The 15,049-nt window shown below is 35.5% G+C and overlaps 2 protein-coding genes across 4 annotated transcripts in view; one reads left to right on the forward strand and one right to left on the reverse strand.

Moving 5' to 3' along the window:
* The first annotated feature begins 1,666 nt into the window (after nt 1-1,666).
* LOC100186732 lies at nt 1,667-10,728 on the forward strand. Of its 2 annotated transcripts, none has more exons than XM_002122817.5 (16): nt 1,667-1,826; nt 1,886-2,061; nt 2,439-2,575; nt 2,957-3,076; nt 3,388-3,461; nt 3,805-3,865; nt 4,237-4,410; nt 4,546-4,751; nt 5,113-5,247; nt 5,663-5,736; nt 6,074-6,170; nt 6,491-6,742; nt 6,989-7,091; nt 7,258-7,378; nt 9,504-9,549; nt 9,855-10,728. In XM_002122817.5, the coding sequence occupies exons 1-16, from the start codon at nt 1,723-1,725 to the stop codon at nt 9,898-9,900; spliced, it is 1,926 nt and encodes a 641-aa protein (XP_002122853.1). In that variant the 5' UTR covers nt 1,667-1,722; the 3' UTR covers nt 9,901-10,728. The 2 variants fall into 2 exon arrangements, with proteins under 2 accessions (XP_002122853.1, XP_018671058.1); XM_018815513.2 differs by having other exon boundaries at nt 9,507-9,549.
* Nucleotides 10,729-10,887: 159 nt separating this feature from the next.
* The window catches only part of LOC100182302, an 8,762-nt gene continuing 4,600 nt past the window's right edge, over nt 10,888-15,049 (reverse strand). The window contains exons 9-12 of one of the 2 annotated variants that reach the window (XM_009863053.3): nt 14,537-14,677; nt 13,142-13,277; nt 11,786-11,931; nt 10,888-11,139 (exon numbers count right to left, since the gene is read on the reverse strand). In XM_009863053.3, the coding sequence (XP_009861355.1) occupies nt 11,027-11,139; nt 11,786-11,931; nt 13,142-13,277; nt 14,537-14,677 (536 nt within the window). In that variant the 3' untranslated portion in view covers nt 10,888-11,026. The remainder of the gene's footprint in view (nt 11,140-11,785; nt 11,932-13,141; nt 13,278-14,536; nt 14,678-15,049) is intronic. The other variant, XM_002125745.5, reaches the window with a different exon arrangement.

Below are 15,049 nucleotides of genomic sequence, written 5' to 3' on the forward strand. Positions count from 1 at the left end.
ACATTCTCACACAATAATATAATTGTTACTGTAACAATTGGCGATTTTGCGATTATCAATGTGACGTAAACACTTGTCTGATGTAACACGCAGCCGTTATAGGTAACCGCGCAGGGTACAAAAACGGCTAGTTTATGCGTTGGGAGAATGAAGGTGTTGCGTAACTACTATAAAGTAATTGTTTGATAAAGTTAAAAATTTATTTAAGAAGAATTTAAGAATAATTTCCTTTAATAATTTGAAAATCCAGGGGTTGCTGCAACCCCTGCAAAATTGTCAGGGTAGGCCTGCATACCCTGCACCATATAAATCGACGCCAGTGCGTAACAGCTATATAACAGATTCTGCACATGCGGTCAACGCATGCCTAAATATCCGTTCTCTTATTGTCACGTCAATAATTTTGATTTTCTTTACCGCAATGGTATATTTTTATGAGAACAATACGAAAATATTAATAAATTTAGTAAAAATACATATTTTTTGTTAATTCGTGTACGGAGGCCGCCTCCGTGCTATTATTTCGTACGTAGGCGCCGCCTCCGCGCCTACGCTTACTCGGCGCCTATGATTATGTGTGTGCCCTAAATGTATTCTATTATAGAATAAATTCCATTATAGAACAAATGTATTTTATTCTATTATAGAAATAATTTCTATATGTTTAAATATATTTACATGGACTATACAAAAAAGTAGACACACTTTTTCCGCTAGGAGGCGATGACAACTACGTTGCTCTATTCTATGGGGAGCAGTTAGTTTCACGGTTTATACACATAAGATTTAAACCTCTAACCCCAAACTCCTAACCCCTAAACCCTGTGTACCTACTTCTTTGTATAGTCCCATGTGTATATTTTAAACACTTATGCCACATTTGTAGAAAAGACGGGAAAATGGCAGAAGTATAAATGCAGTTTATAATATTGTTATTTTAACCTAATGTTTTACTATTAATTATTCCTTGCTGTTGTAAATAAATCAACAAAACAAACTATAGGTTAAAAACACAGCGTTTAACAAGATATTTAGTTGAAGTTACTTCATTTCACACACAGTATTAAATTACAATTGTGTTGAATGTATCAATTATATTTGTTACCAACGTCTGTTGTATGAATAGTAGTGATGGTTTACCAAAGTAATTTGATACTTTGAATGATTGAAGTTGTTGTGAATAATGTTTATGGTATAAACAGTAAACAAACATCAACAAATAAATTGAAAAGCTCTTGAAGCATCTTTCGAAATTTTATTTAAAACTTTTTTAGCAGTTACATATTTAACTTTCACATAGAATGATATTTACAGTTTGTTAGAAGCCAGAAGAATAATTATGTCCTGATAAAGTGAATTTTAAATGCTAGTGTTGGGTATATGCAGTTGAAAGATATTAGTTTAATGTAATCCATGTAATAATGAGTAGTTTTTTACAGTTTGCATTAACTTTTTAATAATCTTTATAAATCATATATGATATATACGTAGAGTAACTTTATTTTGTCCCTGCAATTACAGAATGGAACAAAAGTAAAATAGAAAATAACTATGAGGCTATAACAAATTAGGAGATAAAATAAAAATATATTTACACAAAAACCAAAAGTACCATAGATAATAGAGTTTACACAACATCAAACATATATTATTTATAAACATAGTCTATTTATTTCAGGACTTTAGTTTTTTTATTAAAGTTTAATATATTTGATAAAAATAATGCGAAACAACAGCAGAGAAAGTCCCACTGTTTCTACGGTAACAAGTTTATTCATGAGAGACGAGGTGTTGGGAGGTGGAGATAGAAATAATATAAATACAAAGTAAGTTATTAATTATGGCGTTTGAAATAGTAAGTTTTGAATTTTTTATTTTTAACCAGATCTCCTTATAAAATCCAGTACAATAACAAAATGTACAAGTCAGCTTCCAAAGTCTTGGAGAATTACATCCAGAATTACGACAAAGAACAAACATGGAATCTCGCTAAGTCACTCACAGAGAATTGCACAAACACGCCGATCAAACGTGAAGCAAGAAGGCTGAGACAAAACATAGGTTTGTATTTTATTGTACTTTATATTTATTGGCTGGGTTTGTGTGTTTGGGTAATGGGCAACTCTGGTCTGCATACTTTGAATGCTTAAACCATATCCTTAAATAGAATGATGCAATAATTTAATGTTTGCCATATTTCACTTCTCTATATCGGTGTATACATAATTTTCTATTTTTTATTGGTGAGGTCTTTATGTTGGTATACATGTGGAATTAGGAGGTAAGACTGACATTTTAATATCCCAACACACAGGATACCATATGTATAACTTTTATAATAAATGGCATTTATCTCCTCATTAAAAGAAATAACATTTTAATTAAATTGTTTAATTAATATTAATAAAACTATTGTTTAAACATAACTTATATCCCAGGTTCTTCAACCATCGAGAAGGAAATCCGACTTGCCAAGCAGTTGTTGCCGACCTCGTACACAGATGATGTGAATGTCGATGGAAATGTTGACATGGATGATTTGTTGATATCTCACAACAACCAGGATAAGAACATGGTATTTAAACATTCTGTTGATATTTAATCATATTCATGCCAACACACCCGTGTTATAAGGAGTGCTGATGTACAAGGACAATTTATTTACATACGTGCTAACTTGTAAGCGGGCACAAGGTGTATAAAACAGAACATCCGTCTTATAACGACTGCCATTGCCTGCCACATGAGGATAAATAAATTGTTATCTTAGTATAATATCTGAAACATGACTTCACTAAATACTTGCTTATAAAGTAAAACATTCTTTACCAAACTTCATAATGAATAAATTTACACAAAGCAGGCAGAATTATTATTCTTTCAGTTACTGCTTAACATAAATTTGAATTCCTTTTTTTCTTCCATATTACACTTTAAAACTTTATTTTTCCTTCAGCCAACATTGAATGTAGAAACATCTGTAAAATATCGAAGAAACCTTAACAATGAGTTCCGTTCATCACAATCAAAACTTCCAATTGTGGATAATCATGATTATGATGTCACAGACGTCTCAGTGAGTAATAATATTGAGCGTTATTTTATATGGAAGGATCATGTTTTTGAGTTTGTAAAATCTGAGGTGACATTGATAAAATACAGTTATACTCATAGTTGTCAAACATAGGGAACCTCATTGACTAATGTAGTGAATGCATTGTACTTGGCTCTGCTTGTTTGTATAGACACCTAACAGCAGGGTAAAAGCTGTTTAAGCATAAAACCGGGATCAGAAACATATGATGTCACACCTGATTCAAAAATTGGGATGCCAGCCACCCCACAACATTATACTTATCTATGCTTTATGTTAACACGTTTGTTTAGATATCTGACACTGAATCAACAACGTCATGGGACACGGTGTCTTCTTATCCATCAAAATATTCATCACACAACAGGTAACTTTATTGTGATTCTAAATATTTGTTCTATATGGATTACTAAAGAGAGGAATGCCATGGGGCCTGAGATTTAGCCCCGAATTGGCCCATTACCGCAACATTGTATTTGCGCATTCAATGACATTTTATTCTATATGGATGAGGTCCTAAAGTGAGACATGTAAGCAGAGCTGGGTTTTTGGCCGGAGTTGACACTTTACCTCAATAGAAATTTTGTTTTTTGTATCGTATTCTATGTGGGTTAGATCCTATAATAGCGAGGCGCACCAGGGAATCTGGAATGTATGCCAGAGTTAGCCAATCACCTCATAATTTCTATATTACATTTGTTTCTTCTTAGGAGAAGAAAACCAAGAAAAGTTTTGAAATTTTACAGTGAAGATGAAACAACTTCAGCTCAGGTCTGTTGCTTTGTAAAGTTTGATTGACACAAGGTGTGTGGAACCGAACACCTCAACTGCTCACATACCTGCTCATGTATCTTGCGTTGTAGTTATGTTGATATATATGTGTGTCGCTTAGGAACTATAATATAGATCGCGTTGGATGTAAATGGATTTGTGATAAATATAAAGCGGGCATGAGGCGTATGAAACACAACACCTGTGTTAAAACGACTGTTGTTTCCTTATCAAACAATAAAAAAAAATTACATTCGTTTATTCAAACCTCTGAAAATAAAATAAAAGTCATACTTTTGTAAGTAGCTATAAATGGTCTTATTCATGTTACTTGTTATAATATTTATCCAACTCAACAATCATTTCCCCAGTCATCTACATCAACCACACCTCGTGTTCGTTATGACTCAGCTCATCGTGGTTATGATGAGTCGGCAAATACTTCCAGTGATGACCAATCTACAGGCTTTGGTTTCAGTGATGCACAAACTAAATCTCAGTTTAAAGATTTACAAAGAACATTAAGATTAGTTGATGATCTGAAGGTAGGTTATGGAAACACTGTTTTACAGCAGTGATAAAGTTTGTTTAACAATATTCCTAACTAACATAAATTTATTATGTCATTTTAATATTGAGTAGCATAACTTTATTTTCAACATACTTTGATTAATTTTTAGGCTGATTTTGCCGCGGCAGAATCAACACTTGGTGTCGCACCACGTCCTGATCAGAACTCACTTTCTGATCTTATTCTACGACTCTCTGTCGCCGCCAAGAGGAAAGAGGATAAATTACGAGAAACCCTGGTGAATCGGAAATCACTGAAGCGTAACCACGAAGAGTCGTTACATTTCTCCGACCTCGATTTAACCAGCGACACCAGGTGTCACAATAACTTTTTAACTTTTTTATGATTTCAGTCCTGTTGTTTAATAATTAATATTTGCTCCAATGATTTCAAGTTTTATACCATTTCATAGCTACCTCATATATTCCACTTTAAAACAAACAAATATATCATAATATTGTTTTGTATTTTTTGGGATAATGAGCCAACTCTGGCTTAAGTTCCAGATTCGATATCCTTCTGCCTCTCCCTGACAGATGAAACTGTATTTCAAAGTTAGAGCTGTTGTATAATGAGCTCGTAACAAAATATGACTAAGTTGGTGTACATTTACAATTTAAAAAAAGAAGTTGTTAAATATTTTACAAGACAATAAAATATTGTAAACAAATTTCAGGTCCAAGCAGAAAGGAAATTTAAAATCGTCGAGTTATAACCCGGACCAATTTACCCCAACATACAGGGGGATCTCCCGTTACACCCGGGGTTGCACGTCGGCCCCATCAACCCCAGCCAAGAAATATTCTACAAGGTGAGGTTATGTTGTATCTGGTGCTGTGGTTTGACACCTGCATTATAGTAACTTGGGATACTGAGTTTGGTGCTCGACATTGCCAACAAGACAGTTAAATTGCTTAAAAGTATGAACATGACACCTAAATTGTGGGTGCTAGGGTTTCATGGCTGACTGCTGCCACCATTTTGGGCTCCAATCAAGTGATCACTTATATATTGCCTAAATTTCTAAGCAACCACGAGGTGTATGAAATAGAACTTCTATGATAAAACTCCTCACATTACCCTGCCATGCGAGAATAAATAAATGGAAATTAGTAAATATATTAACACTGCTTGTAAATAACGATGCTATCTTGATATCTCCCTCTCCATATGTTTGTCTACTTATTGTTCTAACCAAATTTGGATATAACTCACTTTATTTCCAGACCACACAACACTGATCAAAATGATGAAACATCTTACTCAACAACAAGACAACAATCAACTTCTCCAAATAAAAGTTTGTTGTTTATAAACTCTGTTGTTTATACCACGGTTTGATCCTCTATCTTTTAACACACACAACTTGAATGAGAAGGATAATCATACAAAGAAAAATAATCACTTAATTTTAAAAATCACAAATAAAAGCAACAATTGTTTGTGACAATGTACACCTAGAATAATTGAAACAATTGATTTAAGTTGTGGTATCAAGATGCCATGGATTGTTAAAGTTAAATTACTGGCGGTGGTTTACTGGTATAACTTGTGTATGTTTTCTGTATATAGTTTTATTATATCACATATTAATAATATCTATATATCCCAATATAAACCACATTTCACCCACACAGCATTAAACACCTCCGTGCTCACAACCGACAATATATCAGAAGCAATGAGGTTGATTGATGATCGAAGGTTCATCGATATGAGCTACAATACTTTACAGTAAGTTGCTTTGCTTGTGTTGTGGAGAAGTGAATAAATGTAACTTGCTTGTCCATGAATGGTAGGGCAAGGACAGTCGTTATAACACGGGTGTTCTGTTTCATACACCTTGTGCCACTTACAAGTTACCAAGTAAGTAACTTTTTCATTTTTTTTTTGTATTGCTGATAATTTAAACAACACATTAGTGACCACTGGGTTGGAGCAATTGCTGTTAAGTGTTTTGCCCAACATAATATATGTCCACAATGGTAGCAGCATCAAGCCTGGAAACCATATGGTCTTGTTGCTCTAACTGACAAACTTACATTACCCCACAGATCTGATGCGCCTTCAACCTCAGCTACCGACGTGTTGTTATCAAACCCACTCAACCATGAAGTATCATCCAATCAGGAGTCAGATTGGGGTCATGTGCTTGACCCCCCCAGCACACCCACTAACACCACCTCGACAGTGCACGCGGGGCGAACCCCGTTCATTCATCGCTCGGTGACACCTAGTGTCAGCCCGACAAGCACGGATGAGATCCTTGATGCAGAACGAACGTGGGAGCGACTTCCTGTAAAAAGGTGGCCACTAGACTGCGATAAAGAGCAATAACTTAAACCACATAAATCAATTATCCACAAAGTAACATTGGTAACTTGTAAAAAGACACAAGGTGTATGAAACAGAACACCCTTGGTTAACAACCATTGTTGCCCAGCTGCGTTTTTCCTTTATGGTGTCACAGAGATGCACTCATACCTAAATACAAGTTAACTTGGGCCCACATGGCTCCTAAGTCATAGTAACTAATTTGTTTCCTTCCTAAGGAAAAGTGGAAGCGATACTTCGTCTCATATATCGGTGTCGTTCTGCATGGAGGGGAAACCCCTTGCCGTCAAAGGTTTCATGGAAGAATGTATGATGTCATCGGTAAGTGCGTGATGTCATCATTACGTTTGTGATGTCATCAGTAAGTTTATAATATTTTAATACTGTTGGCGATAAATGTTCAAATCCGATCTAGTTAGTCTGATTAAAACATTGTATTCCGACATCATTAATGTCATGTAATGTTTTTACTTTGTATTATTCATAGAAATCCAATAACACAAGCTTAAGTGGGGGGAACCACCCAGGTTCGGTGGAAGCACTCAAGAATATGATCTTCACATTGCAGGGTATGACATCACAATGTGGGGCAGGGGATTACAATCAAGGTATTATGATGTCATAATGTGTGAATGTGATGTTTTAAAATTGTAACCACTAGATGGTGCTAATGAGCTAGGAACAACAATGGTTATATTTGTTATAAATGCTTAGATTTCGTTTAAAAGATTTTTTCATAAGTTTTAATGAAATAAGTGGCAACTTATGGGTATAGTAGTGACACAGGATGAAGGATAATTGCTACATTCAAATATTTTATTATGAATTTTGAACTTGTGAGTGGCCTTTGTTGAATCAAAAGCTAGAATAAATCTGTTAAGTAGAGTTTAATTGAATGTAACAAACATACTTATGATGTAACAATCGTCCAAGGTCAAACCAAGTTCGCACCAAATGTTTTGTTTATTTATAAACCATCGCCATGACAACCATATGTGAATCCTTGTAACAATGAGATTACAAAGCTTCATATAACACCACATAATCCTTCTATTATGATGTAACAATGTTGAACAAATGATTATGATGTCATAAACCGCATTAATAAGGATTGACAACCATTGTGATGTCATAACCACATTATTACCAGATAAACACAATTGTTCAATTATTTATCCAAGAATTGCCAACAATACAATGAACTTGTTCAATTTAAACCTAACTTAATTTATTCATGGAATAAAATATTTTCCGGAAGAACCAAAACACAATGTATCTCAAGGAACAGTCACAATAAAAAATATAAAATGTTATTTGGGATTTGGAAATACTCGCTTTTAAAGCAGTTTAATATTAAGGATTTTAAAACCACAGTTAATAACCATAAATAACATGTTACAAGACTTTAAATATTTAAGGTGTAAATTATTATTATTTCTAACTTTTAAAAATTAAACCTTTTTTTCGAAAATTAAAAAAATTCGCGTGTGCTGAATTATAGTTGGCATTGTTACGCAAAAACTTTACCTTTTACCGACTTTCCTACGTAACAATGGAATGTGGCGTTAAATGACCTGAGACGTCACGAGATCTTCACGAGATTGACGTCATGCGTAACCACTCTTGAGTTTCTGACGTTACCTTTATCTTTATTTACGTCATAATGGAAACGGGTATCCATTCCAAAATACATTGTTCACGTGATGATCATGCATCGTTACGTCATAATAAAACCAAAACACGAGATGTATCAAAGCACTTGAATTATTTCAAACATTTTTTTTTACGTTGGCGAAGATCAAATAAATGCACAGAAACGAAAATACGAGATATGGCGACAAAACGACAGTCGTTAAACGCACTCATAACCCACCAATTCAATAACTTATATTTAATTGAAACAAAGTTATAAATACACGAGGATAAATGTACAGGAACCTACATACAGGATATATCAACAAAACAACAGTCGTTAAAACATAATCCTGGAAATGCATACACAAGCAATATGATTAATTAGTTCAGATGTTATATATAGTTTACACGAACGTAGCAACAGGATGTAATGACATTTCTATGCCATATATTTCATCAGTCGTATTCCTTCGTCGCCCAATATTCCACAATATTCACATCGGTTGACGCGGCGCGCTGTTCTCTTATGACGTCACAATCACCACTTGAAACGAATCTTCGAGTTCTTTTATTTCGATAATCACATCACAATTGAAATAACAGAGCGAAAGATTTGTTTTCTTCCTTCGGTTTCGAAGCGTAATCCCCCTGGACATTGGACATACTTTTACCTCATCGTTGTCTATGGAAAAACACTTAAAAGATTTTAAAATCCCGGTTCGGTTTGAAAGTTTATCCCAAATAAATCTTTTACAAATTGTAGAATATGTTTGATGTAACTCGACGCTGGCCATGAGGCACGTCACCAGCTTCCTTTTTACTTTATTCAATCAGAACGAAGCCACGCTACTAAATTTGTAGTTAACAGAAACACCGCATTTGATATACACTGGTCAACATGGCCGTGGCGCCTCGTACTTACCTATTGTAATTGTTAACCGACGACTTACGTTCGTAAACGACGTGAACACTATTATTTCAAATAAAAAAAGTAAATTTGGAATTATTTTGTAAAGGGTTAACTTGTGTAGTCTATTCGTTATCGTCGCTTTATATTTTAATATTTGAAAATTGTATTTTAACTCCATATTTTACCAGAAGAACACCAGCGTACGTCGTTCAACGGACAGAAATCCCTCGAAAAGTAAGTTCGGGGAATTTCATATTTATTCTCATAATAATAAGCCATTGTAACGTAACGATCCGAAGTTTAATTTCCTATTTTCTATTGAATGCTTGTTTTTAACAATGTATTCAGTTACGTATGAATACACGTGATGACGGTTACACCCCTTTAAATAGCAACAGATAACTGTATTGTGTATTAAAAGTTATCACAATGTTTGCAGGTTACTTCGTATTCAACAAACCAGCAAAAATTACGGAAATGCCTTTATTTCCAAAACAGGTTTATTGTTTAACGAAAATATTTTTATTGTTTCGTCACAGAGCCATCGTCCATCTTAACAATTTGAAGAACATCGTGGAGAAATGATGTGTTTAGGTTTGTTTGCGTGGTTGCCATGGTAACCTCACGCAATGTCATGGTTGATTTCATTTCAACAAATCCGGTCGAAGACGTTCGGCTTCTTTTATTATGACGTCATATTGCCGGATTTTGAGCGCGCACTGCGCGATACGGACCCTGCTTACAACAACTTCACTAAACCAACATAGATGTTCTTGAGCGACGAGGTCACGTGCATAGAATCTTAGAGATATTGTGACGTAATAATACAGAATTTATTCAGGAAATACTCTATTGTTCGTCACAATCATGTTTATCTTCGTTCTAGTGTCACCAACAATGACAACTCATGTTAACATTGTGTCTTCACTATTGCTTTATACCATTGTTGTGATAAGTATGGGTAACTTTTCCAATTTTTTTAATATTTTTTCAAAACCTATGGTTCCACATATGTAAGTGACCATACCAATAGATTGGCCTCACTTTATGGTCGAGTTGTTGACGAGTAACTAGATACCATGGACGAATCCTTTAACCCATTGAGTAAAAAGGGAGTTTTCGTTCTTTTGTGTTTGGTTCGCGAAATTCTTAGCCGATTTATTCTGATCTTTCCAACTTCCGAAATTGTTGGAACAATACTGGCTTTCTGTTGTTTAATTCTTGTTTGCAGTGAAACTTTTACCAACCAACCATAGTTTATAAAAAGTTTCAGTGGGTCTGGTGCGGAATTGTTAAACCACTTTTTTAGTTTTAAACATTCTTGTGCGACGTAAACTGATTAAAGAAATGAAAAAGTGCCGCTAAGAAAAATACTCCTTGTCTAAAGCAGCTAAATAAATGAATGCTAACCATTCATCCTCACATAGCGGGGTAACGACAGTCATTATAACATGGTTGTTCTGTTTCATAAACGCCGTGCCTGATGCTTACGAGTTCCATTGTATGTAATTTTGTGGGTGATTGTTTTGTTTCTTTCCTGCATGCCCAAACATTGGACAACAACAGCACGCGATGTTTAAAGTTACATTTTATATTAACATGTTACAAAACAGGCAAACTACGTATATATCAGTGGTTATTATTAATGCACAATCTTCGACCATTAGACTACACGTCACAACACGATCTTCATGTGCAGTTTACAAATCATCTAACATGTTCCACCAGCAGCGTTATTCCCAGCCATGATATTATTGTACATGTCTCGAATACGTCTCCATCTGTTGTAATCTCCCATCCACATCGCTTCAATCTCAGCCAGATCTAAAAGAAAAATCAAATTGAAATTGTGGAACACAAAACGCATTCAAGATTTATAGTAGGGTAGGGAAAGATGGGACACCTTTAACACAAAATAACCAAATATCCTGATCGTGTTTTAAACAGTTAACACCGGTCTATGGGAGTCGTGAGGATACGGTTTTATAATTCTTTGAATGTTTTTTGTTTACTACTAAATGGGACGGGTAAATACAGTCAAAAAGTGTCCCATCTTTACCCCAACCTAATATATTTAAGTCAGGGGCTTGTATTTTGTTGTACTTTTGATTAAAACGCGCATTCTGAAGAAATGGTTTAACTTCGTACATTACAGATAAAAACAGTTGATTAACCAACAGTCTAACAATGGTTGATGGAATTGGCCCCTTTGGCTTGTATCCCAAATCCCCTGGCATTCCTCGCCGTAGCACCTAACTAACCCATACAGGGAATCCACGCATTTGTAGTAAACAGACTGACACACTTTAATCTTCTGGAAAAACATTTCGAAACTTGGAAATTTCTATGACGCCCAGGCTAAGAGTCTGGTGATACACATGCTTTATGTGAACGCTGTTTGCGAGTGCGTCATCAATTCATCATCCCTGCTTTACAACTCATCACCATAAAAACACTTCTCCTCACTTACTTGTGTAATCGTGGTCGGTGCAGTAGCAAACATGACATTGGTTGATATCAAGCTCACACTTCAATGCGTTGGCGGTCTTACACATGTTAACTGGTCTGAATGATGCGCATTGTGGAAGTGGTGGAACTGAGATGAAATTTTGCATCCTGTGGAATAATTGACATGAATTTAACGTGTGGATACTATATATAGCGGTATTTGATGATATTGTTCACGCGTATCAGTCCTCTTGTGGCGCACACGGTTTCGCAGCCACGCTTTTATTTGATACTTTTACTCAAAAAGTTTTAACGTGCTTTAATGACCGTCGTTTTGTTGTTATTACCTTTATTTCAATCTTCGCTATATATACTGTATTCGAATAAATAAATTTTATATTTTATGATAAAAGTTTTCTTCTTGGGAAACGTCAAATGAGATTAATTATTATTAGTAAAAAGTTCGGTGATAAAAACTCATGCCCGAAATCTGTACTAGTCTAGATGTTAAAATTTATTTTTCGAACCCGATACACTAGTTTAGTATTCCAATCACGTGAAAAGATAGAAGAGGCTGGCCAAGTATCGAGTTTTGTAACTTCATTCACCCATCAACAATGCGAACGTGCGCGCGATCATGTGAGCCGGTGCCGCCGTATATTTTTACCAACCCCCACAGTTAAACTGGGATTTTCTCCCTTTAATGTTTGTGCGCTGTTTTGACGCTCTAAAACGTTTGGCCCGTTTTACAAACGTGGGGTTTGGGGAAGTGAGTATAATTGGCCATCACTCCGCCCTAAATTCCAGGTTACATGACGTGCCTTGCCTATATAAAATATAGAATTACGCCAGCCAGATAAATTAGAAATGAAGTCGGCACCTTTTAAACCAGATTCTTCCATATTACATTAATGGGCAGTGATGGCTTTTGCCTTTCCTTCACACAAATCATAAATACATCCCAAATTGCCGCTCGGTTAGAAGGCGGCGTTTATGAAATATCAATCAAGTTTACATGTTCATATATATAACGTCAGTAAAACTTATGCCGCTCCTACATACTATAGGGTATATGTAACACAGTAAACCCGCGCAGAAGAACAGTCAGTTTAATATGCGTTGGTGTTACATATTTGCTTTAAACAAACTATTTGCTCTTCCCACAATCTTACGGAACTCGACTTCTCATAAAACATGGAATAATTTTAGGTTCAACAGACATGATTTTTTACTTGGGCTGGTTCCCCATACAGCGTGTTTTAACGACTGTCGTTTTGCGGTTTATTCCATTCTCTCCATTGTTTTAATTAATATGATCTTCGCTATCGTATTCGAAGAGATAAATAAAGTATTATGTTATGTTATGTTAACTACTTACTTCCACTGTCTGAAATCTTTCATCCATTTCGACAAGAACTCAACTCTCCAGTTAACATAGTCGCAAACCCAAGCTTTTCGTTTCATACAAGTGCTGGTGCCGGCGTAAAAACGGTCGCATGATGGCATTACTGTAACTGAAAACATCGTCGTTATTGTGGGTTTAGCAGTCACGCTTTCGTTTCACACTTTTCCTCAAGTAGTTTCTACCCATAGGGTGTTTTATTGAGTGTTGTTTAGTTCCTATATCACGTATTTAATACCTTCTCTACCAGCACTCATAAAATGACTTACTATGGTTATATCTATATGGATTGGTTGAGACAAAACATAAACTACATTTTAATTTTCCAGTAAGATGTTGTTGGGCTTTAAGTCACTCTTTTTATCCATGAAACATGTAAACCTTTTTAAAGGTTTTAGGATCTTAATGGCCGTCGTTTTGCCGACCAAACCCCCTTCCATTCTTTTCGCTTCTTACATACCGTATAACCGAATAGTCAAAATAAAGTTATGTTACATCAAAGTAATCATAGGTAAAGTCAGTAAAGACACGGAATCGATAAACGACCAAGAAATGACCCAGGTTTCTCGCGTGGTCAGTAAAGTTCCGCACGCTTCATTTGAAAGCTATGGTTGGTCACGCGCTTTAGCATCCATGGTAAAATGAACAGAGAGCAAATAACAGCGCGTTAAAAATATTTTCGACCTCGCCAATATAGCGGCGCAAACATTTCTTCCCTAAAATGCTTGTATTCTACCCTTATGGGTGGAATCCTACAGCGAGACACACCAGGGGACTTGAGATTTAAGCCATACTTGGCCTTTTTGATAATAAGTGCTTATAAAGTATAGTTGGTATTACGGAGAACCTGCCATAACAGAACCCTGTATTCCTTCCGTAATTCCCATAATCTGTACATAATATATTATGGGCTAACTATATGCGGTATTTGGTATCCGAGGTATTGGGAAATATTTTGTCGCGCATATTCAATTTATGAATCTTCGATTATACCTTGTTAATACACCATAATTTATGTATTATATGTACAAAGCTGAAGTATACAAGATATGTGCTATTATGCGTTAAATGTCATTATTGTCAATACATGGATCTCTCGTGTGTGGATAATATATAGTACGTGGGCGAAGATGGTACATTCCCTTTCTTCGTTCCATTTGTAGTTAACAAAAAATATTTACAGAAATATATCACCGTATCCTCATGACTCCAAAAGAGTGCCGTTAATTGTTTAAAACACAATTACGAAACGTGGGAACTTATGTGCGAACGGTAGCCCATCTTACCCTATACTTTACTATATATTAAATACTGAAGACTTGAGCATATACATGGCCGTCGTGGTATAAAACACCCCACAGTAATGCTTACCATCGGGGTTGTTGCAATTAGACGTGCTGCAGAAAGAAAGTGAACAACTGTCGATGGTCCCAACGACCTGAGGGCCGGCTCGAACTTGGTCGCATGTCGGTCGGAAGTTTGTGTGTGAGCAGAATCCAGTCACCCAGTGTACTGAAAAAAGCAAAGTTTCTTAAGGTGTAAAATAAAATTTTGTGAGATAGGCCGCAACCTGGTTTAATTGAGAGGTTTTTTTATATTTGAAGAATTGAAATATCAAGTTTGTTTAATGCTGCGACCATTGTGGGGGTGTTTGTCTTTGTGTACGACTATTGAAAATTGCTCCAAACCCGTGGTCACTTATGGGTTGTCTAATTTGTCAGCTGCGCAGAAAATAATCACTTACAAAGTAACAGACGTGGTAACTCACGAACGAGGTGCATGGCATTGGACAAATGTGCTTAATTCTAGTTTCCATACAATTTAAATAAGTTTCATTCATTTGTATAATGTAACGAGAAAAACTTAAGCGGGTCACTTTAAACA

Source organism: Ciona intestinalis, unplaced genomic scaffold (genome assembly GCF_000224145.3).
Source record: "Ciona intestinalis unplaced genomic scaffold, KH HT000079.2, whole genome shotgun sequence".
NCBI lineage: Eukaryota > Metazoa > Chordata > Ascidiacea > Phlebobranchia > Cionidae > Ciona > Ciona intestinalis.

Coding starts and splice junctions, on each gene's coding strand:
- LOC100186732 (XM_002122817.5), top strand. CDS start 1,723: ATGCGAAACAACAGCAGAGAAAGTCCCACTGTTTCTACGGTAACAAGT. Junction 3,462..3,804: donor AAATATTCATCACACAACAG/GTAACTTTATTG, acceptor GTTTCTTCTTAG/GAGAAGAAAACCAAGAAAAG. Junction 9,550..9,854: donor GGACAGAAATCCCTCGAAAA/GTAAGTTCGGGG, acceptor GTTTCGTCACAG/AGCCATCGTCCATCTTAACA.